General features: G+C 39.5%; 1 protein-coding gene across 3 annotated transcripts in view; it reads right to left on the bottom strand.

Annotated features, from left to right (window-relative positions):
* Nucleotides 1-661: 661 nt before the first annotated feature.
* The window catches only part of klhl22 (kelch-like family member 22), a 41,899-nt gene continuing 15,114 nt past the window's right edge, over nt 662-27,446 (bottom strand). For all 3 annotated transcript variants that reach the window (XM_056246882.1, XM_056246883.1, XM_056246885.1), the window contains exons 5-7: nt 8,001-8,193; nt 4,854-5,087; nt 662-1,037 (exon numbers count right to left, since the gene is read on the bottom strand). In XM_056246882.1, coding sequence (XP_056102857.1) covers nt 696-1,037; nt 4,854-5,087; nt 8,001-8,193 — 769 coding nt within the window. In that variant the 3' untranslated portion in view covers nt 662-695. The remainder of the gene's footprint in view (nt 1,038-4,853; nt 5,088-8,000; nt 8,194-27,446) is intronic.

The following is a 27,446-nucleotide window of genomic DNA, read 5'->3' as shown; positions in this document are numbered from 1 at the left end:
GGTTTGTCCAGGACAGGTGTGCCGTCCCATCACGCAGTTAAGGAATTTATCCATTTCCATCGTAGTTTATGCGCATGTTTTCTTATCGGATAACATTTTTTCCAGACTCATCTTGGAATTTCCATCCAGCAGTTTTTAATGCGATATCCCAAAATGCGGATGAAAATAGAGGGATGGAAACATAGCTAATTCAATGGTAGTTTGTGTGCGTAAGGTTGCCGACCCTTGCACTAGAGCATTCGTTTGCTTTAATCTTAATCTTATTGCACTTCATTCAAATCTATTCATAAAAAAGGCATTAGACTACACATCAGTAAAATAAAGGCACCATCATTATAAACCAAATCAAATCATCTGTATTTGTAAAGTGCACGTACATTGTTAGCATCCCCAACAGTTTCCCATAGTTCTGGATATAAAACAGAAAGAAAAACAACCTAAAAGAGTCAGTAAAATTAACCCACAAACAGGAAAGACTTGGATTCGGAGATGATGTAACCCAGAGTTACTGGACAGGCAACAAACATTGACTTCACCAATTCCACATTGATGGGTTACACATACTGTTCAATCTAAAACATCTGATTATAACACCCCAAAAACTTGACTTGGTTTTGTACGACTCGTCAGTTTAATAAAGCACACAACTCCCTCCCTTTGCAACTTCACAGCCTACCTGAGCAGCGCTAATACCATCAGTCCTCGCTTGAGTTGTCCGAGTCGTCCCAGTCTACCTCTTCCCATGATGCTTTAGCCCTTTGCTCCCAGCTGCGCGCCTGGGCCATGGCTGCTTGTGGCAAAAGCAAGACACACGCTGAAATCCCCGATACGCGGTCCTCGAGGGCTGTCCCGCTCTCCCATCGGTCCTCCTCTGCGTTATAAATGTGAACGTACTTCATCCGACTGCCTTTATCATGTGACCTTCCGCCCATGATGTAGATGCTCCCATCGAGGACGGCCATCCCTGGCTCTCCGTGACCAGCCGGCAGCGGGCTCACCACAGACCACACATCCGCTGTTGGGTTGTAGCACGCCACCTATATACACACACCACCTGTCAAGAGCCCCTTTCACACATACAGTGTATACTGGTAACAGATCATGTGTGAACAGGGCCTTCTCAAAAATACCGGAAAATTGGTTCTGGCAATTTACCAGTAAGGGAAGTTACATTACCAGTAAATTACCGGTAATGTGCTCTGTGTGAATGCAGAATGAAGATTACCGGTATGAGCACGTAAAAAGTCTGCTTTGGGCCAATCAAAATTCTTATGGAGATCACGTAATTACTAGGGTTGGGTACCGTTCACATTTGAACCGGTACCTGAAATTCAGTGCTGGTACCCAACGGTACCTTTTTTCGGTACTTTAGGCATGTTTACCTCAATAACTGTAAAGAAACTGTTAGTCATTAATAGAAGTGTTATCGACATTATGCCAGAGCTGCCTTGGTCGCTGTCTGCCATTGTCTGTGATGCTTGAATATTAATAAAAACAACCATTTTAGTAATAATAAAAAAAGAAAAATTCTATTAAATGTTTTGTTGTGAATTTTCTAGTAATTAAATGAAGACATCTAACATTAATTTAATTGATCTTTTATATGAAATTAAACTTTTTTGTCAAACAACATACACTTTTTCTTCTATGTTGTAATTTTAATTGCTGTGATTATTCCTTAAAAAATGTTTTTTTGATAATTTATTATTATTAGTGTTAGTATTATTATTAAATTGAGATATCTAAATTCTACTGTACCACAGTAATATTTTATCAAGTTAAACCGAACTTTTATTTTGACGGGTTGTGGTGAAGAACTTTGAGTTTCACGTGTTAATGATATAAAGATAGTTTTTCTTAAATGAAACTGTAAAATGCTGATGAACTTCAGAGACTCTCAGAGTGGCTCTGGAAATGCATTCATGTTCTCATGTAGTGAGACTGCAGAGGCCGAAAAACACTGCAAGCGCCACGCGTGCTTCAGTGTGTGTGTGTGTGGGGTGGGGGGGGGGGGGGGGGGGGGGTGTATTTAAAATAATTTTTTTAAATAATTATTTAAATTAATTTTTTTAAATAAATTTTTAAAATAAATTTTTTAAATAAATTTTTTTTAAATAATTTTTTTAAATAATTTTTTTAAATCATTATTTTAAATAATTATTTTAAATAATTTTTAAATGTATTTAAATATTAAAAAAGGATCTAGATGATCGTCTTTGACTATTGCGCCATGTCTCACAGCTTTTTCAACATGTCGCACTCGAGACCCAGCCTTTTCCATTCATCACCGATGCGGCTCTGCAGTGAATACTATTATGTGCGTCTCATGTTTTTAAGCGCAAAAACCTTTGCTTGTTCAAAACAAATGTTTCTGAGCGCGTATCAAACTGCCAAAGTCACGTGGTTTCAGTTAACGAGGCGTTTAGAAATTTCAATGGTTCACTGCTAGTTGGCGATAATCCCATGAACCAGTGTCTATATGTTTTTTTTATACATTTTTAATGACACATTTGGATAATAAAAAGGGTTTTAGTTAAAGCTGCCGTCGACAATTTTTTTTTGATCATATTCAGTGAAATCGACACTATTATCCGACAGAACAACATAAATAAAGTGGTTTTAGAAAAAAACCTGAGCTTCTAACTCCACCTGGAGCGTGTTATTTGTTTTGCAAAAATCCACAGCTCCCGGATCATCGGGTCCAATCAGCGCAGGGGGGTGTGAGATCTGACTGTCAATCACAGATCGGGCACACGCCACCCCTCGCACACGTTACAATCACATGCACACGCCTGAAGTTCGCGGAAGTTCGCGCAGTAACGACGAGTGATGGCGGAAAATCAAGTAAGCTCATTTAGAGTATAAATGACCTTAGCAATTGCAATCTATCGGTAGATTAGCCAGGACAGCATACCTCCAAATACTCCACGGTGTTGATGGATGCTGATGAGACGGGCGCGTTCACTGATAACCTGGTGCACACGCACTGACGAGCACGGACTCGGTGGGAGGGTATTCTTTGATAGTGGGGGAGGGGCATGAGAGTTGTAAACATTCAAAATTTTGCCTAAGTCCACTCAATCTGCCAGACTTGCCGACTGCAGCTTTAATATACTCTTTATGGCCTGATTAACCAAGCTCAGTCATAAATAATGACTTAATTCAACAATTTCTTCTCTTCCCAGTCATTCTCCTACGCTGTTTACATTGTAGGCACAGTATTCTTGTCATAAACCTAAGGTTGACCCACTGTAGTCACATGGACTATTTTAACAATGTCTTTACTACCTTTCTGGGCCTTGAAAGTGGTCATTGCGTTGCTGTCTATGGGGGGTCAGAAACCTCTCAGATTTCATCAAAAATATCTTTATTTGTGTTCCGAAGATGAACGAAGGTCTTACGGGTTTGGAACGACATGAGGGAGAGTCATTAATGACAGAATTGTCATGTTTAGGTGAACTATCTCTTTAAGGGTAAGAATAGAAATTTCCGGCTACAAGGGTTACAGGTGCTTGCGCCATTATAGATGCTCACAGTCAGTTTGATAAACTCACGACTCACAAGACCATCTAACTGCCTGAGGTCCATTACGTTAATGATGCAATTTCACATGCTTCATTCATTTATTTTGCATTAAATTATTTTAACGCATTAAGGAACTTGAATTAATTGCATGCATTAACAGGTTAACGTTGACAGCCCATATACTGTATATAGGTCTATATATGAACAGGTCTAAGGTCAAAGAGTCTCTGGGCTTTCCTGTAGCTCAAACAGTAGAGCGTTTGCAACGCCAAGGTCCTGGGTTCGATTCCCAGGGAAAGCAAGAACTGATAAGAATGTGAATGTGTACCTTGAAATGCAACGCAAGTCGCTTTGGATAAAAGCGTCTGCCAAATGCATAAATGTAAATGTAAAGACAAAAAAAATTTGTAACGTTTGTTTTGGAATGTACTCTTTGTATTCTTGATATCATTCGTTTTAGAAAATCAAGAAAAGTTTCTATTGAATGACTTCAATGACATATGGTGTAGCATGTAAAACAAAATCTTGAAGACATGTAAGTGTACAAATCTTAATCTTATGTTTTTAAGTCGCACAACATGCTATTTAACTTTTTAACTAACTTTTGCTTTAATTGTCATAAATAGTCAAATTATCTTTCATTTTAAAGCCCCTTTCACACAGTGCGTTGATCCCGGGAAATTGCCGGGAAATTGCCAGAACGCCGTCTGTGTGAACGCAAACACGACCCGGGATTGATGCCGGGTTGGGGACCTAGTACATTGCCGGAATCAGTCCCGGAACGCGCGCTGTGTGAACAAAAGCCGTAACCAATGCCGTGTCGTAATGATGACGCTGAAGTGAAGTGAAAGCAGGCTAGTGAAACGGCACGTAATGCGCTAGTTTATGATCGAATCAGAGAAAAAAATGCACAAGCGTGGTTTCTCCAGAGAGAAATCACAGCTCATAAGCAAACTATACACGTTGCTGAGACATTACATGTCACATCGATGTCACGTGTCTTTACGGGATTTTTACGGGTTGTGTGTGAACGCACTCTCTGATTCCGGAACATCACTGGCAGTGTGAATGAACCAAAATTAAACGAACCCGGGTCAAATCCCGTGTCGCTTTATCCGTGTATTTTCCGGAATCTCTGTGTGAAAGGGGCTTAAAAGACTTATTTACCTTGACACACACTGACTTTTAGAATAGCAATCACATCAAGAGGAAAGTCTTTGATGCCTTATAATGGTTGGGAGCTTTGGAGTGGGTTACCAACCCTAACCCTAACCCTAACCCATTGTAAACTGTGCCGAAGCAGGGCAGGTGTTTCAGAAGTTCAGTACCTTGAGGACGTCTCGTCTGTAACCGCAACCGTCGTTGCTGCCTCCGATGACGTAAGCGCGGCCCTTGAGAGCTGCCATGCCGTGCCACGCGCGCTCCACCGGGCCCTCGGCACACACACTCCAGTGATTCCCGCTGGGATCGTAACAGTACGTCTCCTTTAGATAAGCCATTCCCCGCCGACCACATGCTATGTAGATCTTCCCATCAATCACTGCCCCGGTGTGGGCATAAACCTGCAGACAGAGGCATTGACAGTGTAAACATACGTCATCGACATTAAGCTGAAAGTTCATAAACTCATGTCACATTTATGTACTACGTTTAGCAGCTTACACTCCCAGCAAATCTTTTTGGAGTAATTATGTTGTTGTTTTTTTGTAATGAAGTCTCATATGATCATCAAGGCTCAAGAATACATTAAAAACAGTAATATTGTGAAATATTATTACAACTGTTGAAAACTATATTTTCACATGTAATTTATTCCTGTGATGACTAAGCTGAATTTTTAGCAGGCATTATGCCATTCTGCAGTGCCACATGATCCTTTTAGTGTCCCTATTATTGACCTTTCATGCAGTGTGTATTATAGCTGTTTGTGAATGTAAAAGGTCAGCAAAGTGTTAAAGATCAAAGTGCAGGATAAATGGGGTTATCATCTCCCAAAAGAAAGAAGCCATTCTGAACTGAAATGAGTCGTGAGTAATTCCAGTCTTACTTTCTGCATGAACTTACGTAGGTTTGTAACAAATTTGCATAATGCCACAGGCTATGATCTTCATTGGCTGCTCGTGAACAACATCTACTTTGACCCGATTTGAAACGGTAAAACCGACTCCATCGTAACGGTTCGTATCACTGTGTATCAAGTGTTGAGGAAGACCCAGAGCTGAAATTGGTAATGGCTTTTGATTTAAGAAACACGCTGTAAGCGTTCGACCAATCACAACATACTGGAGCATCTGACCAATCAGAGCAGAGCAACTCTCGGAAAGGAGGGGCTTATGGTGCGTTCACACCGGACAAGAATAGCGCGTCAAATTCGCGTCTACCGCATTTAGTTTGACGCTTGACCACTTTGTGTTAATTCGCGTGTCAAGAGTGAAACTGACGCGCGTAAAAACAAAAGTTTGAAGCGAAATTTACGTGCGTCAGATTCGAAATCTGTTGGCGGCCATCTTTTTTATGTTGATCGAGCATTTATCGAGAGAGTCACCGCTCTGTATTTGCTCTGAAAAGCAGAACAGCGGCGTACGGATCATCGTCGCTGTATTTGGGTCCACCAGACCATTCGGAGGCGAACTCAGTTTGGCGAGTTCCGCCATTTCCTCGCTCCAGGAGCAGCGTCTGGATGACGGCCGCTCTCAGCGGTACTTCCGCCTGTCCCGCGCCCAGTTTGATGACCTGTTGTCCCGCATCGGAGCAAGGATCACCCTCGCCCTCACCAACCTAATCTATCAAATATATATAACAGACCGGACACCGTCAGGTCTAGAATAATTATGTACTATGTTGGTTGTCTTTACATTAGAATAATAATATTTCATATAATCTAGAAATGGAATAAAAAGCATTCAATACAAAATGAATATGTCTCATATATTTAAATCAAGTTTTTATGTGATAAAATATTTGCTTTGTTGCTGCATTAGAACAGAATAGAATAGAATAGTCATTTTATTCCTTTTTGTCATATTACAAAATAATGTATTGAGGCATCCAGATACTTCACCACGTGACAGCAAGCAGGCTCCTGATTGGTTAACGTGGCGCGAATTGACGCAGAAGTTCAGATTTTTCAACTCGGGCGGCAGACGCGAATTCGCGTCAAACGCTTGAATGCACAAATAGCACTAACTAAGGGCCGTTACATAGTCAACGCGAGCAACGCGAGCAAGCAACGCGAGTGACGCGAGCTATACGCTCCTTTTCATAGTATGCAAGCAGACGCAAGCGTCACCGGCGATGCGTGAAATGCAATACACCGATCGCGCAACAGGGGGTAGTAGAGTCTAGAGTCGGGTCACGTGATATTCAGATCAAAATGGCAACTGAAGAGGAGTGCATATTGCTGATTTTACATCGGCGGCAACAAAGGATGTATACGAACAAGCTCGCATAACTTTTCCTCTTCGCCCGCCATTGTATTCAAATCTTCTTCTTCTGTAAACATAATAATATACCTTTTAATGTACATTACTTGCAATGTCGCCCCCACCGACAACGCATAGTATTGCGTGCATCGGCGCGTCGCGTATCAAAAACTAGGATGACACATTTGGCTACGCATCGACGCATAATGGCGGCCGAAGCGTAGCGATGTGTAGCGTTGCCCACGCGTATGCGTACCGATGCGTTGACTATGTAAGGGCCCTAAATCATTCGCGCGTAACGCGCTTAACGCGCCAGACGCTTCATTCGCGCGAACTTGACGCGCGAATGAGGCGTATTCACGTCTACCGCGCCGCGCTCTACGCCTTATTCGCGCCCCAGGAATGTTTTACGCGCGTAACGCGTCTTTGCATTGACTTAACATTGAAATCATTCGCGCCTGACGCGCTATTCGCGTCCGGTGTGAACGCACCATAAGAGAGACTGAATCCTTTATCGAACTGTTTCAGACACTGTGAGAAAAGAGCTGATGCTGCAACGTATATTATGAGAAAATTAAAGTGTTTTAGGACCTTGGATGCATGTAAACCTATTCTAGGAGACTCCAAAACAAACCTTTAAAATATCATAATAGAGGCAATGTAATGTAATGGAGTATTACAGCCTATTTATAATATTACTGTTTTTACTGTATTTTTCAAATAAATGCAAATAAATGCAGCCTTGCCGAGCATAGAGAAAAAATTAGTAATTATTCCAAAGTTTGACTGGTCGTGTACAGTGTTTAAGCACACAACAGTTCACGTTCCAGGAACAATATTATTGTGTACAATGTAGTATTAATAGGAAAGTGATATTTGAAGAATCTGATTTGCCATGAATCAGCTGACCGCCAGACTTGATCACGTGACCTGCCTGAACTGATGCAGTTCAAATATATGAGCGACTGTAATAGTAATATTTATAATGTTAGCATATCTACAGATAACCGACATTCCGACAGTCTTTAAATCGGTTTCTCCCAAACCGTTCACCTCTCGCTTCAGCGGCGCCACATATTCCCAGGTGTTGGTTTGTGGGTTGTAGCGCTCCACACAGTCCAGCTCAGTGGTGTAGTCTCGTCCTCCGATGGTGTAGATATATTTATCAACCACACAGATGCAATGATCTGCATGCGGTTGCCGTAAAGGCTCGATAGTACACCAGCTGTTGTGGCGGGGATCGTACCTTGATGAGAAGACAAAGGAATAAATGAAATACTGTTATTACACGGCCCTGTGGAATACTTGATTCTGATTGGTCGATCGCGCCATCGAGCGGTGTGTTATTCCCAGATAACAACCGCTGACAAAACAAAACACAGGCTCATCCGGGTCACTGAAGTCAGCGGCGCTATACGATCGCTATGAACGTTTTTTCTTCGTAGAAGTTTTGCAATTTTTTGTGAGCAAATAAATATTAAAACTCAGTCAAATCAATATTTTGTGTATAGTTATTTAATTATGCCATCGTGGACTCGGTCTCTCATTTCATAAACACAGCTGCTGCCATTTTGTAACTATTGTTTTGTACACTGTTGGATTATAAAATACAAACCGGTACAATTTTAAAACAGTTTAATCTGAAATGAACATCTCTGATCTCCATAATTATTTATGTGGTGAAATGCTGTGTAATAAGTGTATTACTGTATACCGTATCTCTTAAATGTTCGTCTAGTTTGAACTCGCCGCTGAAACTGTTCTCTCCGCAGAAGCTTTGTGTTTAAAGACCTAATAAAATATTTCAACTCACATCAATATTTCGTGTCTAATTATTTACTTATGTGGCAAGTAGACCTGTAATAAGCGGGATAATGTACATCCAGCTGGTTGTTATCTCAGAATAAACCCCTTCAGGTGTGTGTGTGTGTGTTATCTCAGAATAAACCCCTTCAGGTGTGTGTGTGTGTTATCTCAGAATAAACCCCTTCAGGTGTGTGTGTGTGTGTATCTTCTCAGAATAAACCCCTTCAGGTGTGTGTGTGTGTGTTATCTCAGAATAAACCCCTTCAGGTGTGTGTGTGTGTTATCTCAGAATAAACCCCTTCAGGTGTGTGTGTGTGTTATCTCAGAATAAACCCCTTCAGGTGTGTGTGTGTGTGTATCTTCTCAGAATAAACCCCTTCAGGTGTGTGTGTGTGTGTTATCTCAGAATAAACCCCTTCAGGTGTGTGTGTGTGTTCTCTCAGAATAAACCCCTTTAGGTGTGTGTGTGTGTGTTATCTCAGAATAAACCCCTTCAGGTGTGTGTGTGTGTGTGTGTTATCTCAGAATAAACCCCTTCAGGTGTGTGTGTGTGTGTGTGTGTGTGTATCTTCTCAGAATAAACCCCTTCAGGTGTGTGTGTGTGTGTGTGTTATCTCAGAATAAACCCCTTCAGGTGTGTGTGTGTGTGTGTGTGTGTGTGTGTGTGTGTGTTATCTCAGAATAAACCCCTTCAGGTGTGTGTGTGTGTGTTTTCTCAGAATAAACCCCTTCAGGTGTGTGTGTGTGTGTGTGTGTGTGTTATCTCAGAATAAACCCCTTCAGGTGTGTGTGTATGTGTGTGTGTCATCTCAGAATAAACCCCTTCAGGTGTGTGTGTGTGTGTGTTATCTCAGAATAAACCCCTTCAGGTGTGTATGTGTGTGTGTTATCTCAGAATAATACCCTTCAGGTGTGTGTGTGTGTGTTATCTCAGAATAAACCCCTTCAGGTGTGTGTGTGTGTGTTATCTCAGAATAAACCCCTTCAGGTGTGTGTGTGTGTTATCTCAGAATAAACCCCTTCAGGTGTGTGTGTGTGTGTGTGTTATCTCAGAATAAACCCCTTCAGGTGTGTATGTGTGTGTGTGTGTTATCTCAGAATAAACCCCTTCAGGTGTGTGTGTGTGTGTGTGTGTTATCTCAGAATAAACCCCTTCAGGTGTGTGTGTGTGTGTGTGTGTGTGTGTGTGTTATCTCAGAATAAAACCCCTTCAGGTGTGTGTGTGTGTGTGTGTGTGTGTGTGTTATCTCAGAATAAACCCCTTCAGGCCGATCAAGTCCTCATCACCCTGTCGGCGTTTATTCTGAGATAACATCCGGCTGGATGTACATTATCCCTTACTTATACAATAATAACTAGAAAAAGTTCGTCGAGACAAACTTTAAGTTGGCTTGTGAAAGTTTGGACCGCAAAGTTTGAAGAAGTTTAAAGTAGTTTGAAGTTTAAATTAGTTTAAAGTTTAAATTAGTTTGAAGTAGTTTATAGTTTAACTTAGTTTAAAGTTTAAAGTAGTTTAAAGTAGTTTATAGTTTAAAGTAGTTTAAAGTTTAACTTAGTTTAAAGTTTAAAGTACTTTAAAGTTTAAATTAGTTTAAAGTTTAAATTAGTTTGAATTTTAAAGTAGTTTGAAGTTTAAATTAGTTTGAAAGTTAAAGTAGTTTAAAGTTTAAATAAGTTTGAATTTTAAAGTAGTTTGAAGTTTAAATTAGTTTAAAGTAGTTTAAAGTAGTTTAAAGTTTTAAATAGTTTAAAGTTCAAAGTAGTTTAAAGGTTAAAGTATAGTTTCAAGTAATTAAATGTTGCTAGGGTGTTTCTAGTGGGTTGCTAAGGTGTTGTGGGTGGTTGCTAGGTGGTTTCTAAGGTATTTTGAGTGGTTGCTAGGGTGTTCTAGGGTATTTTAGGTGGATGCTATGGTGTTGCTAGGGTGTTTTAAGGTATTTTGGGTGGTTGCTAGGGTGTTGTTAGGGTGTTCTAAGGTATTTTGGGTGGTTGCTATGGTGTTGCTAGGGTGTTCTAAGGTATTTTGGGTGGTTGCTAGGGTGTTGCTAGGGTGTTCTAAGGTATTTTGGATGGTTGCTAGGGTGTTCTGGGTGGTTGCTAGGGTGTTCTAAGGTATGTTTGGTGGTTGCTAGGGTGTTGCTAGGGTGTTCTAAGGTATTTTGGGTGGTTGCTAGGGTGTTCTGGGTGGTTGCTATGGTGTTGCTATGGTGTTCTAAGGTATTTTTGGTGGTTGCTAGGGTGTTGCTAGGATGTTCTGAGGTATTTTGGGTGGTTGCTAGGGTGTTCTAAGGTATTTTGGGTGGTTGCTATGGTGTTGCTAGGGTGTTCTAAGGTATTTTGGGTGGTTGCTAGGGTGTTCTAAGGTATTTTGGGTGGTTGCTAGGGTGTTCTAAGGTATTTTTGGTGGTTGCTAGGGTGTTGCTAGGGTGTTCTAAGGTATTTTGGGTGGTTGCTAGGGTGTTCTAAGGTATTTTGGGTGGTTGCTAGGGTGTTATAAAGCATTTTGGGTGGTTGCTAGGGTGTTCTAAGGTATTTTGGGTGGTTGCTAGGGTGTTCTGGGTGGTTGCTAGGGTGTTCTAATGTATATTTTGTGGTTGCTAGGGTGTTCTAAGGTATTGTGGGTGGTTGCTATGGTGTTGCTAGGGTGTTCTAAGGTATTTCAGTTGGTTTCTAGGGTGTTCTGGGTGGTTGCTATGCAGTTGCTAGGGTGTTCTGGGTGTTTGCTATGGTGAACTATTTTTTTAGTTTTTTTAGTAGTTTAGAGTTTAAAAGTTCATAAGTGTATGAATTCATGAGAGTTCATACGTGTATGAATTAATGCATTTATAAGTTCATGAGTTTATAAGTGTATGAATTTATGAGTTTAGAGTTTATAAGTTTAAATGAGTAAGAGTTCAGAGTTTATTAATTTATGAGTTTGAGTTCATAAGTGTATGAATTCATGAGTTTATAAGTGTATGAGTTTATAAGTGTACGAGTTTATGAGTTTATAGTTTATAAGTTTACATGAGTAAGAGTTCAGAGTTTATTAATTTATGAGCTTAAGAGTTCATAAGTGTATGAATTCACGAGTTTATAAGTGTATGAGTTTATTAGTTTGAATGAGTCTCAATGGCTCATATAGTATATAGAATGGCAGTTTGATTTAGTCTAGGGTTTCAAGGGATTTAGATTTGAATTTTTGGCAGTTTGGCAGTTGGAAAACCTGAACATTCCGCAATGTTAAGTCAATGGGATTTTCAAATGGATTTTTTCGAGTTTTGATCGTCATTTTTAGGAAAACCGTAAGTCCGATCAGTTAGAAAAGATATAGCAACGCGAGTCAGAACAGTTTGAGTGTCCGAGCCGAATTTGGAGTATGTGGAGTTAAAGCTCTAGGAGGAGATAGAGTTGTAAATTTTTTCAGCAAGAAGAAGAATAATAATAAGTTTAAGTACAATATCAGTAAGTTGGCTCTCACAAGCCAACTTAATAATAATAATAATAAGTTTAAATACAACATCAGTAAGTTGGCTCTCACAAGCCAACTTAATAATAATAATAATAAGTTTAAATACAACATCAGTAAGTTGGCTCTCACAAGCCAACTTAATAACTAGACAAAGTTCGTCGAGACAAACTTTAAGTTGGCTTGTGAAAGTTTGGACCGCAAAGTTTGAAGAAGTTTAAAGTAGTTTGAAGTTTAAATTAGTTTAAAGTTGAAATTAGTTTGAAGTAGTTTATAGTTTAACTTAGTTTAAAGTAATTTAAAGTAGTTTAAAGTAGTTTATAGTTTAAAGTAGTTTAAAGTTTAACTTAGTTTAAAGTTTAAAGTAGTTTAAAGTTTAAATTATTTTAAAGTTTAAATAAATTTGAATTTTAAAGTAGTTTGAAGTTTAAATTATTTTAAAGTAGTTTAAAGTTTTAAATAGTTTAAAGTTTGAAAGTAGTTTAAAGGTTAAAGTATAGTTTCAAGTAATTAAATGTTGCTAGGGTGTTTCTAGTGGGTTGCTAAGGTGTTGTGGGTGGTTGCTAGGTGGTTGCTAAGGTATTTTGAGTGGTTGCTAGGGTGTTCTGGGTGGTTGCTAGGTGGTTGCTAAGGTATTTTGGGTGGTTGCTAGGGTGTTAAGGATGGTTGCTAGGGGGTTGCTAAGGTATTTTGGGTGGTTGCTAGGGTGTTCTGGGTGGTTGCTAAGGGGTTGTTAAGGTATTTTGGGTGGTTGCTAGGGTGTTCTAAGGTATTTCTGGTGGTTGCTAGGGTGTTCTAAGGTATTTTTGGTGGTTGCTAGGGTGTTCTAGGGTATTTTGGGTGGTTGCTAGGGTGTTGCTAGGGTGCTCTAAGGTATTTTAGGTGGTTGCTAGGGTGTTCTAAGGTATTTTAGGTGGTTGCTATTGTGTTGCTAGGGTGTTCTGAGGTATTTTGGGTGGTTGCTATGGTGTTGCTAAGGTGTTCTAAGGCATTTTGGGTGGTTACTATGGTGTTGCTAGGGTGTTCTAAGGTATTTTGGGTGGTTGCTAGGGTGTTCTAAGGTATTTTGGGTGGTTGCTATGGTGTTGCTAGGGTGTTTAAGGTATTTTGGGTGGTTGCTATGGTGTTGCTAGGGTGTTTAAGGTATTTTGGGTGGTTGCTATGGTGTTGCTAGGGTGTTTAAGGTATTTTGGGTGGTTGCTAGGGTGTTCAAAGGTATTTTAGGTGGTTGCTATGGTGTTGCTAGGGTGTTCTAAGGTATTTTGAGCGGTTGCTAGGGTGTTCTGGGTGGTTGCTAGGGTGTTCTAAGGTATTTTTGGTGGTTGCTAGGGTGTTCTGGGTGGTTGCTAGGGTGTTCTAAGGTATTTTGGGTGGTTGCTAGGGTGTTGCTAGGGTGTTCTAAGGTATTTTGGGTGGTTGCTAGGGTGTTCTAAGGTATTTTAGGAGGTTGCTATGGTGTTGCTAGGGTGTTCTAAGGTATTTTGAGCGGTTGCTAGGGTGTTCTGGGTGGTTGCTAGGGTTTTCTAAGGTATTTTTGGTGGTTGCTAGGGTGTTCTGGGTGGTTGCTAGGGTGTTCTAAGGTATTTTGGGTGGTTGCTATGGTGTTGCTAGGGTGTTCTAAGGTATTTTGGGTGGTTGCTATGGTGTTGCTAGGATGTTCTAAGGTATTTCGGTTGGTTTCTAGGGTGTTCTGGGTGGTTGCTATGCAGATGCTAGGGTGTTCTGGGTGTTTGCTATGGTGAACTATTTATGAGTTTAAAAGTTCATAAGTGTATGAATTCATGAGAGTTCATTCGTGTATGAATTAATGCATTTATAAGTTCATTGAGTTTATAAGTGTATGAATTTATGAGTTTAGAGTTTATAAGTTTAAATGAGTAAGAGTTCAGAGTTTATTAATTTATGAGTTTGAGTTCATAAGTGTATGATTTCATGAGTTTATAAGTGTATGAGGTTATAGTTTATAAGTTTAAATGAGAAAGAGTTCAGAGTTTATTAATTTATGAGTTCATAAGTGTATGAATTCATGAGTTTATAAGTGTACGAGTTTATGAGTTTAAAGTTTAAATTAGTTTGAAGTTTAAAGTGTAATTTAGTTTGAAGTTTAAATTAGTTTAAATTAGTTTGAAGTTTAAAGTTTAATTTAGTTTGAAGTTTAATTTAGTTTAAAGTAGATAGATAGATAGATAGATGAGTGTCATAGATATATGAGTTTATGAGTTTGAATGAGTCTCATTGGCTCATATAGTATATAGAATGGCAGTTTGATTCAGTCTAGGGTTTCAAGGGATTTACATTTGAATTTTTGACAGTTGGGGAGTTTGAAAATCTGAACATTCCGCAATGTAAAGTCAATGGGAGTTTTTTCCGACTTTGATCGTCATTTTTAGGAAAACCGTAAGTCCGATCAGTTAGAAAAGATATAGCATACCGAGTCAGAACAGTTTGAGTGTCCGTGCCGAGTTTGGAGTATGTGGAGTTAAAGCTCTAGGAGGAGTTAGAGTTGTAAATTTGAGTAAGAAGAATAATAATAATAACTAGAAAAAGTTCGTCGAGACAAACTTTAAGTTGGCTTGTGAAAGTTTGGACCGCAAAGTTTGAAGAAGTATAAAGTAGTTTGAAGTTTACATTAGTTTAAAGTTTAAATTAGTTTAAAGTAGTTTATAGTTTAACTTAGTTTAAAGTTTAAAGTAGTTTAAATTAATTTAAAGTTTAAATTAGTTTGAATTTTAAAGTAGTTTGAAGTTTAAATTAGTTTGAAAGTTAAAGCATTTTAAAGTTTAAACAAGTTTGAATTTTAAAGTAGTTTGAAGTTTAAATTAGTTTAAAGTAGTTTAAAGTAGTTTAAAGTTTTAAATAGTTTAAAGTTCAAAGTATAGTTTCAAGTAATTAAATGTTGCTAGGGTGTTTCTAGTGGGTTGCTAAGGTGTTGTGGGTGGTTGCTAGGTGGTTTCTAAGGTATTTTGAGTGGTTGCTAGGGTGTTATGGGTGGTTGCTAGGGTGTTCTAGGGTATTTTAGGTGGTTGCTATGGTGTTGCTAGGGTGTTTTAAGGCATTTTGGGTGGTTGCTAGGGTGTTCTTAGGGTGTTCTAAGGTATTTTGGGTGGTTGCTATGGTGTTGCTAGGGTGTTCTAAGGTATTTTGGGTGGTTGCTAGGGTGTTCTAAGGTATTTTTGGTGGTTGCTTGGGTGTTCTGGGTGGTTGCTAGGGTGTTCTAAGGTATTTTGGGTGGTTGCTAGGGTGTTCTGGGTGGTTGCTATGGTGTTGCTATGGTGTTCTAAGGTATTTTTGGTGGTTGCTAGGGTGTTGCTAGGATGTTCTGAGGTATTTTGGGTGGTTGCTAGGGTGTTTCTAGGGTGTTCTAAGGTATTTTTGGTGGTTGCTAGGGTGTTGCTAGGGTGTTCTAAGGTATTTTGGGTGGTTGCTATGGTGTTGCTAGGGTGTTCTAAGTTATTTTGGGTGGTTGCTAGGGTGTTCTAAGGTATTTTGGGTGGTTGCTAGGGTGTTGCTAGGGTGTTATAAGGCATTTTGGGTGGTTGCTAGGGTGTTCTAAGTTATTTTGGGTGGTTGCTAGGGTGTTGCTAGGGTGTTCTAAGGTATTTTTGGTGGTTGCTAGGGTGTTCCTAGGGTGTTCTAAGGTATTTTGGGTGGTTGCTATGGTGTTGCTAGGGTGTTTTAAGGTATTTTGGGTGGTTGCTAGGGTGTTCTAAGTTATTTTGGGTGGTTGCTAGGGTGTTGCTAGGGTGTTATAAGGCATTTTGGGTGGTTGCTAGGGTGTTCTAAGGTATTTTGGGTGGTTGCTAGGGTGTTCTGTATGGTTGCTAGGGTGTTCTAAGGTATATTATGTGGTTGCTAGGGTGTTCTAAGGTATTGTGGGTGGTTGCTATGGTGTTGCTAGGGTGTTCTAAGGTATTTCAGTTGGTTTCTAGGGTGTTCTGGGTGGTTGCTATGCAGTTGCTAGAGTGTTCTGGGTGTTTGCTATGGTGAACTATTTATGAGTTTAAAAGTTCATAAGTGTATGAATTCATGAGAGTTCATACGTGTATGAATTAATGCATTTATAAGTTCATGAGTTTATAAGTGTATGAATTTATGAGTTTAGAGTTTATAAGTTTAAATGAGTAAGAGTTCAGAGTTTATTAATTTATGAGTTTGAGTTCATAAGTGTATGAATTCATGAGTTTATAAGTGTATGAGTTTATAAGTGTACGAGTTTATGAGTTTAAAGTTTAAATTAGTTTGAAGTTTAAAGTTTAAATAAGTTTGAAGTTTAAAGTTTAAATAAGTTTGAAGTTTAAATTAGTTTGAAGTTTAAAGTTTAATTTAGTTTGAAGTTTAATTTAGTTTAAAGTAGATAGATAGATGGATAAGTGTCATAGATAGATGAGTTTATGAGTTTGAATGAGTCTCATTGGCTCATATAGTGTATAGAATGGCAGTTTGATTCAGTCTAGGGTTTCAAGGGATTTACATTTGAATTTTTGACAGTTGGGGAGTTTGAAAATCTGAAGATTCCGCAATGTAAAGTCAATGGGAGTTTTTTCCGACTTTGATCGTCATTTTTAGGAAAACCGTAAGTCCGATCAGTTAGAAAAGATATAGCATACCGAGTCAGAACAGTTTGAGTGTCCGTGCCGAGTTTGGAGTATGTGGAGTTAAAGCTCTAGGAGGAGTAGCAGTTGTAAATTTTGAGTAAGAAGAATAATAATAATAACTAGAAAAAGTTCGTCGAGACAAACTTTAAGTTGGCTTGTGAAAGTTTGGACCGCAAAGTTTGAAGAAGTTTAAATTAGTTTGAAGTTTAAATTAGTTCAAAGTAGTTTATAGTTTAACTTAGTTTAAAGTTTAAAGTAGTTTAAATTAATTTAAAGTTTAAATTAGTTTGAATTTTAAAGTAGTTTGAAGTTTAAATTAGTTTGAAAGTTAAAGTAGTTTAAAGTTTAAATAAGTTTGAATTTTAAAGTAGTTTGAAGTTTAAATTAGTTTAAAGTAGTTTAAAGTTTTAAATAGTTTAAAGTTCAAAGTAGTTTAAAGGTTAAAGTATAGTTTCAAGTAATTAAATGTTGCTAGGGTGTTTCTAGTGGGTTGCTAAGGTGTTGTGGGTGGTTGCTAGGTGGTTTCTAAGGTATTTTGAGTGGTTGCTAGGGTGTTCTGGGTGGTTGCTAGGGTGTTCTAGGGTATTTTAGGTGGTTGCTATGGTGTTGCTAGGGTGTTTTAAGGTATTTTGGGTGGTTGCTAGGGTGTTGTTAGGGTGTTCTAAGGTATTTTGGGTGGTTGCTATGGTGTTGCTAGGGTGTTCTGAGGTATTTCGGGTGGTTGCTAGGGTGTTGCTAGGGTGTTCTAAGGTATTTTTGGTGGTTGCTAGGGTGTTGCTAGGGTGTTCTAAGGTATTTTGGGTGGTTGCTATGGTGTTGCTAGGGTGTTCTAAGTTATTTTGGGTGGTTGCTAGGGTGTTCTAAGGTATTTTGGGTGGTTGCTATGGTGTTGCTAGGGTGTTCTGAGGTATTTCGGGTGGTTGCTAGGGTGTTGCTAGGGTGTTCTAAGGTATTTTTGGTGGTTGCTAGGGTGTTGCTAGGGTGTTCTAAGGTATTTTGGGTGGTTGCTATGGTGTTGCTAGGGTGTTCTAAGTTATTTTGGGTGGTTGCTAGGGTGTTCTAAGGTATTTTGGGTGGTTGCTAGGGTGTTGCTAGGGTGTTATAAGGCATTTTGGGTGGTTGCTAGGGTGTTCTAAGGCATTTTGGGTGGTTGCTAGGGTGTTGCTAGGGTGTTCTAAGGTATTTTTGGTGGTTGCTAGGGTGTTGCTAGGGTGTTCTAAGGTATTTTGGGTGGTTGCTATGGTGTTGCTAGGGTGTTCTAAGTTATTTTGGGTGGTTGCTAGGGTGTTCTAAGGCATTTTGGGTGGTTGCTAGGGTGTTGCTAGGGTGTTCTAAGGTATTTTGGGTGGTTGCTAGGGTGTTGCTAGGGTGTTCTAAGGTATTTTTGGTGGTTGCTAGGGTGTTCTGGGTGGTTGCTAGGGTGTTCTAAGGTATTTTGGGTGGTTGCTAGGGTGTTCTGGGTGGTTGCTATGGTGTTGCTATGGTGTTCTAAGGTATTTTGGGTGGTTGCTAGGGTGTTGCTAGGATGTTCTGATGTATTTCGGGTGGTTGCTAGGGTGTTGCTAGGGTGTTCTAAGGTATTTTGGGTGGTTGCTATGGTGTTGCTAGGGTGTTCTAAGGTATTTTGGGTGGTTGCTAGGGTGTTGCTAGGGTGTCATAAGGCATTTTGGGTGGTTGCTAGGGTGTTCTAAGGTATTTTGGGTGGTTGCTAGGGTGTTCTGGGTGGTTGCTAGGGTGTTTCTAAGTTATATTATGTGGTTGCTAGGGTGTTTTAAGGTATTGTGGGTGGTTGCTATGGTGTTCTGGGTGGTTGCTAGGGTGTTTCTAAGTTATATTATGTGGTTGCTAGGGTGTTTTAAGGTATTGTGGGTGGTTGCTATGGTGTTGCTAGGGTGTTCTAAGGTATTTCAGTTGGTTTCTAGGGTGTTCTGGGTGGTTGCTATGCAGTTGCTAGAGTGTTCTGGGTGTTTGCTATGGTGAACTATTTATGAGTTTAAAAGTTCATAAGTGTATGAATTCATGAGAGTTCATACGTGTATGAATTAATGCATTTATAAGTTCATGAGTTTATAAGTGTATGAATTTATGAGTTTAGAGTTTATAAGTTTAAATGAGTAAGAGTTCAGAGTTTATTAATTTATGAGTTTGAGTTCATAAGTGTATGAATTCATGAGTTTATAAGTGTATGAGTTTATAAGTGTACGAGTTTATGAGTTTAAAGTTTAAATTAGTTTGAAGTTTAAAGTTTAAATAAGTTTGAAGTTTAAAGTTTAAATAAGTTTGAAGTTTAAATTAGTTTGAAGTTTAAAGTTTAATTTAGTTTGAAGTTTAATTTAGTTTAAAGTAGATAGATAGATGGATAAGTGTCATAGATAGATGAGTTTATTAGTTTGAATGAGTCTCATTGGCTCATATAGTGTATAGAATGGCAGTTTGATTCAGTCTAGGGTTTCAAGGGATTTACATTTGAATTTTTGACAGTTGGGGAGTTTGAAAATCTGAAGATTCCGCAATGTAAAGTCAATGGGAGTTTTTTCCGACTTTGATCGTCATTTTTAGGAAAACCGTAAGTCCGATCAGTTAGAAAAGATATAGCATACCGAGTCAGAACAGTTTGAGTGTCCGTGCCGAGTTTGGAGTATGTGGAGTTAAAGCTCTAGGAGGAGTAGCAGTTGTAAATTTTGAGTAAGAAGAATAATAATAATAACTAGAATGTACATTTCCAGAAGAAAATGTGAAGTGGTGCTTGCAGTGGCAAAACTCGCCGCTCGGTTGCTAGGGTGTGGTACAATATTGCATACGAGACAACAACCACGTCTGTACGATGTTCTGGTGCTGAGATATGGCTTATTCATGTGTTCAGGTGGTAACTAGGGTTCCCTATATGGTTGCTATGGTGTGCTTATACAGTTTATGAGATTATATTTAAAGACCAGTTGACAGTCTGAGTCAAAAAAAGCAAACTCCATGTTTCTTCTATTTTCTGGAGCTGAGATATGGCTTGAATATGTTGTTTTATGGTTGCTAGGCTGCCCTAAGTGGTTGCTAGGGCGGGAATATGAAGTTATTATGTCACTACTTATTGGCTGCTTGATAGGCCGAGTCAAAAGAGCCCAATTCCAAGTCTCTATGACCTTCTGGTCAAAAGATATGATCTCACAAATTTTGTGCCAATGTTAAGTCTATGGGACTTTTTTCGGAAATGTTTTCGCCCGCCGGACGATCATCGTACAACCGATCGCTTAGAAAAGACATAGCACACCTCTCCTCAATGAACCGGTCGATTTGACACCTCACTCATGGGTGTACGACAAAAGGTGCGGGAGGAGTAGCGTGCCGAAGTTTTGTCTTGGTGAATAGTAATCACAACACTAGAATGTACATTTCCAGAAGAAAATGTGAAGTGGTGCTTGCAGTGGCAAAATTCGTCGCTCGGTTGCTAGAGTGTGGTACATGATTGCATACGAGACAACAAACACGTCTGTACGATGTTCTGGTGCTGAGATATGGCTTATTTATGTGTTTGTATGGTTACTAGGGTACCCTATATGGTTGCTATGGTGTGCTCATACAGTTTATTAGATGATATTAGAAGACTAGTTGACAGTCTGAGTCAAAAAAGCCGAACTCCACGTCTCTACGATTTTCTGGAGCTAAAATATAGCTTGGAAATGTAGTTTTATGGTTGCTAGGGTGGCATAAGTGGTTGCTAGGGCGTGGCCATGAAGTTGTTATGTCCCTACTTATTGGCTGCTTCATAAGCCGAGTCAAAAGAGCCCAAGCCCAAGTCTCTATGACCTTCTAGTCAAAAGATATGATCTCACAAATTTTGTGCCAATGTTAAGTCTATGGGACTTTTTTACCCAATGATTTGCCCCTGGGGCGAACACCGTACCCCTGATCGCTAAGAAAAATCATACCACACCTCTCCTCAATAATCCGCACAATTTGACGCCTCAATCAGGGGTGTGTGATGTCGGCGTGTATTTTTTAACAGATAATTACTGTGGAGTTTTTATTTGGAGTTTTTATAGAGTTTTATAGAGTTTTTATAGAGTTATTTAGTATGGCACGAGGCCTGCGGCCTCGTGCCTATCACCAACGGTTGCTAGGGTGCTGTAACTGGTTGCTATGGTGTGGCTTTGAAGATTTAGGGCCATTACTTATTGGCTGCTTGATAAAATAAATCCTCTGAGGGAGAGAGAGAGGGCCTGACAGCAGGGCTGTCAGGCCCTTTTCTTGGGTGTGTGTGAAAAAGTGACAGTTGGATTCAAATTTCCGAACATTCCGCAATGTTAAGTCAATGGGACTTTTTCGGCCGCTTTTTCGTCCGCTGTGCGAACATCGTACACCCGATCTCTTAGAAAAGTCATAGCACACCATTCCCGAACAGGCCGCACGTTTTGACACCTCATTCATGGGTCTGTGACAAAAACTGCGGGAGGAGTAGCGCGTCAAACTTTTGTCCGGAATAATAATAAGAATAAGAATAATAAGTATGCACAATAACACTAGTGTTGCTTTGCCATAGGCAAGCACCACTAACTAGAATGTACATTTCCAGAAGAAAATGTGAAGTGGTGCTTGCAGTGGCAAAACTCGCCGCTCGGTTGCTAGGGTGTGGTACAATATTGCATACGAGACAACAACCACGTCTGTACGATGTTCTGGTGCTGAGATATGGCTTATTCATGTGTTCAGGTGGTAACTAGGGTTCCCTATATGGTTGCTATGGTGTGCTTATACAGTTTATGAGATTATATTTAAAGACCAGTTGACAGTCTGAGTCAAAAAAAGCAAACTCCATGTTTCTTCTATTTTCTGGAGCTGAGATATGGCTTGAATATGTTGTTTTATGGTTGCTAGGCTGCCCTAAGTGGTTGCTAGGGCGGGAATATGAAGTTATTATGTCACTACTTATTGGCTGCTTGATAGGCCGAGTCAAAAGAGCCCAATTCCAAGTCTCTATGACCTTCTGGTCAAAAGATATGATCTCACAAATTTTGTGCCAATGTTAAGTCTATGGGACTTTTTTCGGAAATGTTTTCGCCCGCCGGACGATCATCGTACAACCGATCGCTTAGAAAAGACATAGCACACCTCTCCTCAATGAACCGGTCGATTTGACACCTCACTCATGGGTGTACGACAAAAGGTGCGGGAGGAGTAGCGTGCCGAAGTTTTGTCTTGGTGAATAGTAATCACAACACTAGAATGTACATTTCCAGAAGAAAATGTGAAGTGGTGCTTGCAGTGGCAAAATTCGTCGCTCGGTTGCTAGAGTGTGGTACATGATTGCATACGAGACAACAAACACGTCTGTACGATGTTCTGGTGCTGAGATATGGCTTATTTATGTGTTTGTATGGTTACTAGGGTACCCTATATGGTTGCTATGGTGTGCTCATACAGTTTATTAGATGATATTAGAAGACTAGTTGACAGTCTGAGTCAAAAAAGCCGAACTCCACGTCTCTACGATTTTCTGGAGCTAAAATATAGCTTGGAAATGTAGTTTTATGGTTGCTAGGGTGGCATAAGTGGTTGCTAGGGCGTGGCCATGAAGTTGTTATGTCCCTACTTATTGGCTGCTTCATAAGCCGAGTCAAAAGAGCCCAAGCCCAAGTCTCTATGACCTTCTAGTCAAAAGATATGATCTCACAAATTTTGTGCCAATGTTAAGTCTATGGGACTTTTTTACCCAATGATTTGCCCCTGGGGCGAACACCGTACCCCTGATCGCTAAGAAAAATCATACCACACCTCTCCTCAATAATCCGCACAATTTGACGCCTCAATCAGGGGTGTGTGATGTCGGCGTGTATTTTTTAACAGATAATTACTGTGGAGTTTTTATTTGGAGTTTTTATAGAGTTTTATAGAGTTTTTATAGAGTTATTTAGTATGGCACGAGGCCTGCGGCCTCGTGCCTATCACCAACGGTTGCTAGGGTGCTGTAACTGGTTGCTATGGTGTGGCTTTGAAGATTTAGGGCCATTACTTATTGGCTGCTTGATAAAATAAATCCTCTGAGGGAGAGAGAGAGGGCCTGACAGCAGGGCTGTCAGGCCCTTTTCTTGGGTGTGTGTGAAAAAGTGACAGTTGGATTCAAATTTCCGAACATTCCGCAATGTTAAGTCAATGGGACTTTTTCGGCCGCTTTTTCGTCCGCTGTGCGAACATCGTACACCCGATCTCTTAGAAAAGTCATAGCACACCATTCCCGAACAGGCCGCACGTTTTGACACCTCATTCATGGGTCTGTGACAAAAACTGCGGGAGGAGTAGCGCGTCAAACTTTTGTCCGGAATAATAATAAGAATAAGAATAATAAGTATGCACAATAACACTAGTGTTGCTTTGCCATAGGCAAGCACCACTAACTAGAAAAAGTTCGTCGAGACAAACTTTAAGTTGGCTTGTGAAAGTTTGGACCGCAAAGTTTGAAGAAGTATAAAGTAGTTTGAAGTTTACATTAGTTTAAAGTTTAAATTAGTTTAAAGTAGTTTATAGTTTAACTTAGTTTAAAGTTTAAAGTAGTTTAAATTAATTTAAAGTTTAAATTAGTTTGAATTTTAAAGTAGTTTGAAGTTTAAATTAGTTTGAAAGTTAAAGCATTTTAAAGTTTAAACAAGTTTGAATTTTAAAGTAGTTTGAAGTTTAAATTAGTTTAAAGTAGTTTAAAGTAGTTTAAAGTTTTAAATAGTTTAAAGTTCAAAGTATAGTTTCAAGTAATTAAATGTTGCTAGGGTGTTTCTAGTGGGTTGCTAAGGTGTTGTGGGTGGTTGCTAGGTGGTTTCTAAGGTATTTTGAGTGGTTGCTAGGGTGTTATGGGTGGTTGCTAGGGTGTTCTAGGGTATTTTAGGTGGTTGCTATGGTGTTGCTAGGGTGTTTTAAGGCATTTTGGGTGGTTGCTAGGGTGTTCTTAGGGTGTTCTAAGGTATTTTGGGTGGTTGCTATGGTGTTGCTAGGGTGTTCTAAGGTATTTTGGGTGGTTGCTAGGGTGTTCTAAGGTATTTTTGGTGGTTGCTTGGGTGTTCTGGGTGGTTGCTAGGGTGTTCTAAGGTATTTTGGGTGGTTGCTAGGGTGTTCTGGGTGGTTGCTATGGTGTTGCTATGGTGTTCTAAGGTATTTTTGGTGGTTGCTAGGGTGTTGCTAGGATGTTCTGAGGTATTTTGGGTGGTTGCTAGGGTGTTTCTAGGGTGTTCTAAGGTATTTTTGGTGGTTGCTAGGGTGTTGCTAGGGTGTTCTAAGGTATTTTGGGTGGTTGCTATGGTGTTGCTAGGGTGTTCTAAGTTATTTTGGGTGGTTGCTAGGGTGTTCTAAGGTATTTTGGGTGGTTGCTAGGGTGTTGCTAGGGTGTTATAAGGCATTTTGGGTGGTTGCTAGGGTGTTCTAAGTTATTTTGGGTGGTTGCTAGGGTGTTGCTAGGGTGTTCTAAGGTATTTTTGGTGGTTGCTAGGGTGTTCCTAGGGTGTTCTAAGGTATTTTGGGTGGTTGCTATGGTGTTGCTAGGGTGTTTTAAGGTATTTTGGGTGGTTGCTAGGGTGTTCTAAGTTATTTTGGGTGGTTGCTAGGGTGTTGCTAGGGTGTTATAAGGCATTTTGGGTGGTTGCTAGGGTGTTCTAAGGTATTTTGGGTGGTTGCTAGGGTGTTCTGTATGGTTGCTAGGGTGTTCTAAGGTATATTATGTGGTTGCTAGGGTGTTCTAAGGTATTGTGGGTGGTTGCTATGGTGTTGCTAGGGTGTTCTAAGGTATTTCAGTTGGTTTCTAGGGTGTTCTGGGTGGTTGCTATGCAGTTGCTAGAGTGTTCTGGGTGTTTGCTATGGTGAACTATTTATGAGTTTAAAAGTTCATAAGTGTATGAATTCATGAGAGTTCATACGTGTATGAATTAATGCATTTATAAGTTCATGAGTTTATAAGTGTATGAATTTATGAGTTTAGAGTTTATAAGTTTAAATGAGTAAGAGTTCAGAGTTTATTAATTTATGAGTTTGAGTTCATAAGTGTATGAATTCATGAGTTTATAAGTGTATGAGTTTATAAGTGTACGAGTTTATGAGTTTAAAGTTTAAATTAGTTTGAAGTTTAAAGTTTAAATAAGTTTGAAGTTTAAAGTTTAAATAAGTTTGAAGTTTAAATTAGTTTGAAGTTTAAAGTTTAATTTAGTTTGAAGTTTAATTTAGTTTAAAGTAGATAGATAGATGGATAAGTGTCATAGATAGATGAGTTTATGAGTTTGAATGAGTCTCATTGGCTCATATAGTGTATAGAATGGCAGTTTGATTCAGTCTAGGGTTTCAAGGGATTTACATTTGAATTTTTGACAGTTGGGGAGTTTGAAAATCTGAAGATTCCGCAATGTAAAGTCAATGGGAGTTTTTTCCGACTTTGATCGTCATTTTTAGGAAAACCGTAAGTCCGATCAGTTAGAAAAGATATAGCATACCGAGTCAGAACAGTTTGAGTGTCCGTGCCGAGTTTGGAGTATGTGGAGTTAAAGCTCTAGGAGGAGTAGCAGTTGTAAATTTTGAGTAAGAAGAATAATAATAATAACTAGAAAAAGTTCGTCGAGACAAACTTTAAGTTGGCTTGTGAAAGTTTGGACCGCAAAGTTTGAAGAAGTTTAAATTAGTTTGAAGTTTAAATTAGTTCAAAGTAGTTTATAGTTTAACTTAGTTTAAAGTTTAAAGTAGTTTAAATTAATTTAAAGTTTAAATTAGTTTGAATTTTAAAGTAGTTTGAAGTTTAAATTAGTTTGAAAGTTAAAGTAGTTTAAAGTTTAAATAAGTTTGAATTTTAAAGTAGTTTGAAGTTTAAATTAGTTTAAAGTAGTTTAAAGTTTTAAATAGTTTAAAGTTCAAAGTAGTTTAAAGGTTAAAGTATAGTTTCAAGTAATTAAATGTTGCTAGGGTGTTTCTAGTGGGTTGCTAAGGTGTTGTGGGTGGTTGCTAGGTGGTTTCTAAGGTATTTTGAGTGGTTGCTAGGGTGTTCTGGGTGGTTGCTAGGGTGTTCTAGGGTATTTTAGGTGGTTGCTATGGTGTTGCTAGGGTGTTTTAAGGTATTTTGGGTGGTTGCTAGGGTGTTGTTAGGGTGTTCTAAGGTATTTTGGGTGGTTGCTATGGTGTTGCTAGGGTGTTCTGAGGTATTTCGGGTGGTTGCTAGGGTGTTGCTAGGGTGTTCTAAGGTATTTTTGGTGGTTGCTAGGGTGTTGCTAGGGTGTTCTAAGGTATTTTGGGTGGTTGCTATGGTGTTGCTAGGGTGTTCTAAGTTATTTTGGGTGGTTGCTAGGGTGTTCTAAGGTATTTTGGGTGGTTGCTATGGTGTTGCTAGGGTGTTCTGAGGTATTTCGGGTGGTTGCTAGGGTGTTGCTAGGGTGTTCTAAGGTATTTTTGGTGGTTGCTAGGGTGTTGCTAGGGTGTTCTAAGGTATTTTGGGTGGTTGCTATGGTGTTGCTAGGGTGTTCTAAGTTATTTTGGGTGGTTGCTAGGGTGTTCTAAGGTATTTTGGGTGGTTGCTAGGGTGTTGCTAGGGTGTTATAAGGCATTTTGGGTGGTTGCTAGGGTGTTCTAAGGCATTTTGGGTGGTTGCTAGGGTGTTGCTAGGGTGTTCTAAGGTATTTTTGGTGGTTGCTAGGGTGTTGCTAGGGTGTTCTAAGGTATTTTGGGTGGTTGCTATGGTGTTGCTAGGGTGTTCTAAGTTATTTTGGGTGGTTGCTAGGGTGTTCTAAGGCATTTTGGGTGGTTGCTAGGGTGTTGCTAGGGTGTTCTAAGGTATTTTGGGTGGTTGCTAGGGTGTTGCTAGGGTGTTCTAAGGTATTTTTGGTGGTTGCTAGGGTGTTCTGGGTGGTTGCTAGGGTGTTCTAAGGTATTTTGGGTGGTTGCTAGGGTGTTCTGGGTGGTTGCTATGGTGTTGCTATGGTGTTCTAAGGTATTTTGGGTGGTTGCTAGGGTGTTGCTAGGATGTTCTGATGTATTTCGGGTGGTTGCTAGGGTGTTGCTAGGGTGTTCTAAGGTATTTTGGGTGGTTGCTATGGTGTTGCTAGGGTGTTCTAAGGTATTTTGGGTGGTTGCTAGGGTGTTGCTAGGGTGTCATAAGGCATTTTGGGTGGTTGCTAGGGTGTTCTAAGGTATTTTGGGTGGTTGCTAGGGTGTTCTGGGTGGTTGCTAGGGTGTTTCTAAGTTATATTATGTGGTTGCTAGGGTGTTTTAAGGTATTGTGGGTGGTTGCTATGGTGTTCTGGGTGGTTGCTAGGGTGTTTCTAAGTTATATTATGTGGTTGCTAGGGTGTTTTAAGGTATTGTGGGTGGTTGCTATGGTGTTGCTAGGGTGTTCTAAGGTATTTCAGTTGGTTTCTAGGGTGTTCTGGGTGGTTGCTATGCAGTTGCTAGAGTGTTCTGGGTGTTTGCTATGGTGAACTATTTATGAGTTTAAAAGTTCATAAGTGTATGAATTCATGAGAGTTCATACGTGTATGAATTAATGCATTTATAAGTTCATGAGTTTATAAGTGTATGAATTTATGAGTTTAGAGTTTATAAGTTTAAATGAGTAAGAGTTCAGAGTTTATTAATTTATGAGTTTGAGTTCATAAGTGTATGAATTCATGAGTTTATAAGTGTATGAGTTTATAAGTGTACGAGTTT

This window comes from Rhinichthys klamathensis, unplaced genomic scaffold, assembly GCF_029890125.1.
Source record: "Rhinichthys klamathensis goyatoka isolate OS25496 unplaced genomic scaffold, OSU_Roscu_1.1 h1tg000040l_1, whole genome shotgun sequence".
In the NCBI taxonomy this organism is placed as follows: Eukaryota; Metazoa; Chordata; class Actinopteri; order Cypriniformes; family Leuciscidae; genus Rhinichthys; species Rhinichthys klamathensis.
Note: the sequence above shows the minus strand (reverse complement) of the source record. Positions and strands in the feature narration are given on the sequence as shown.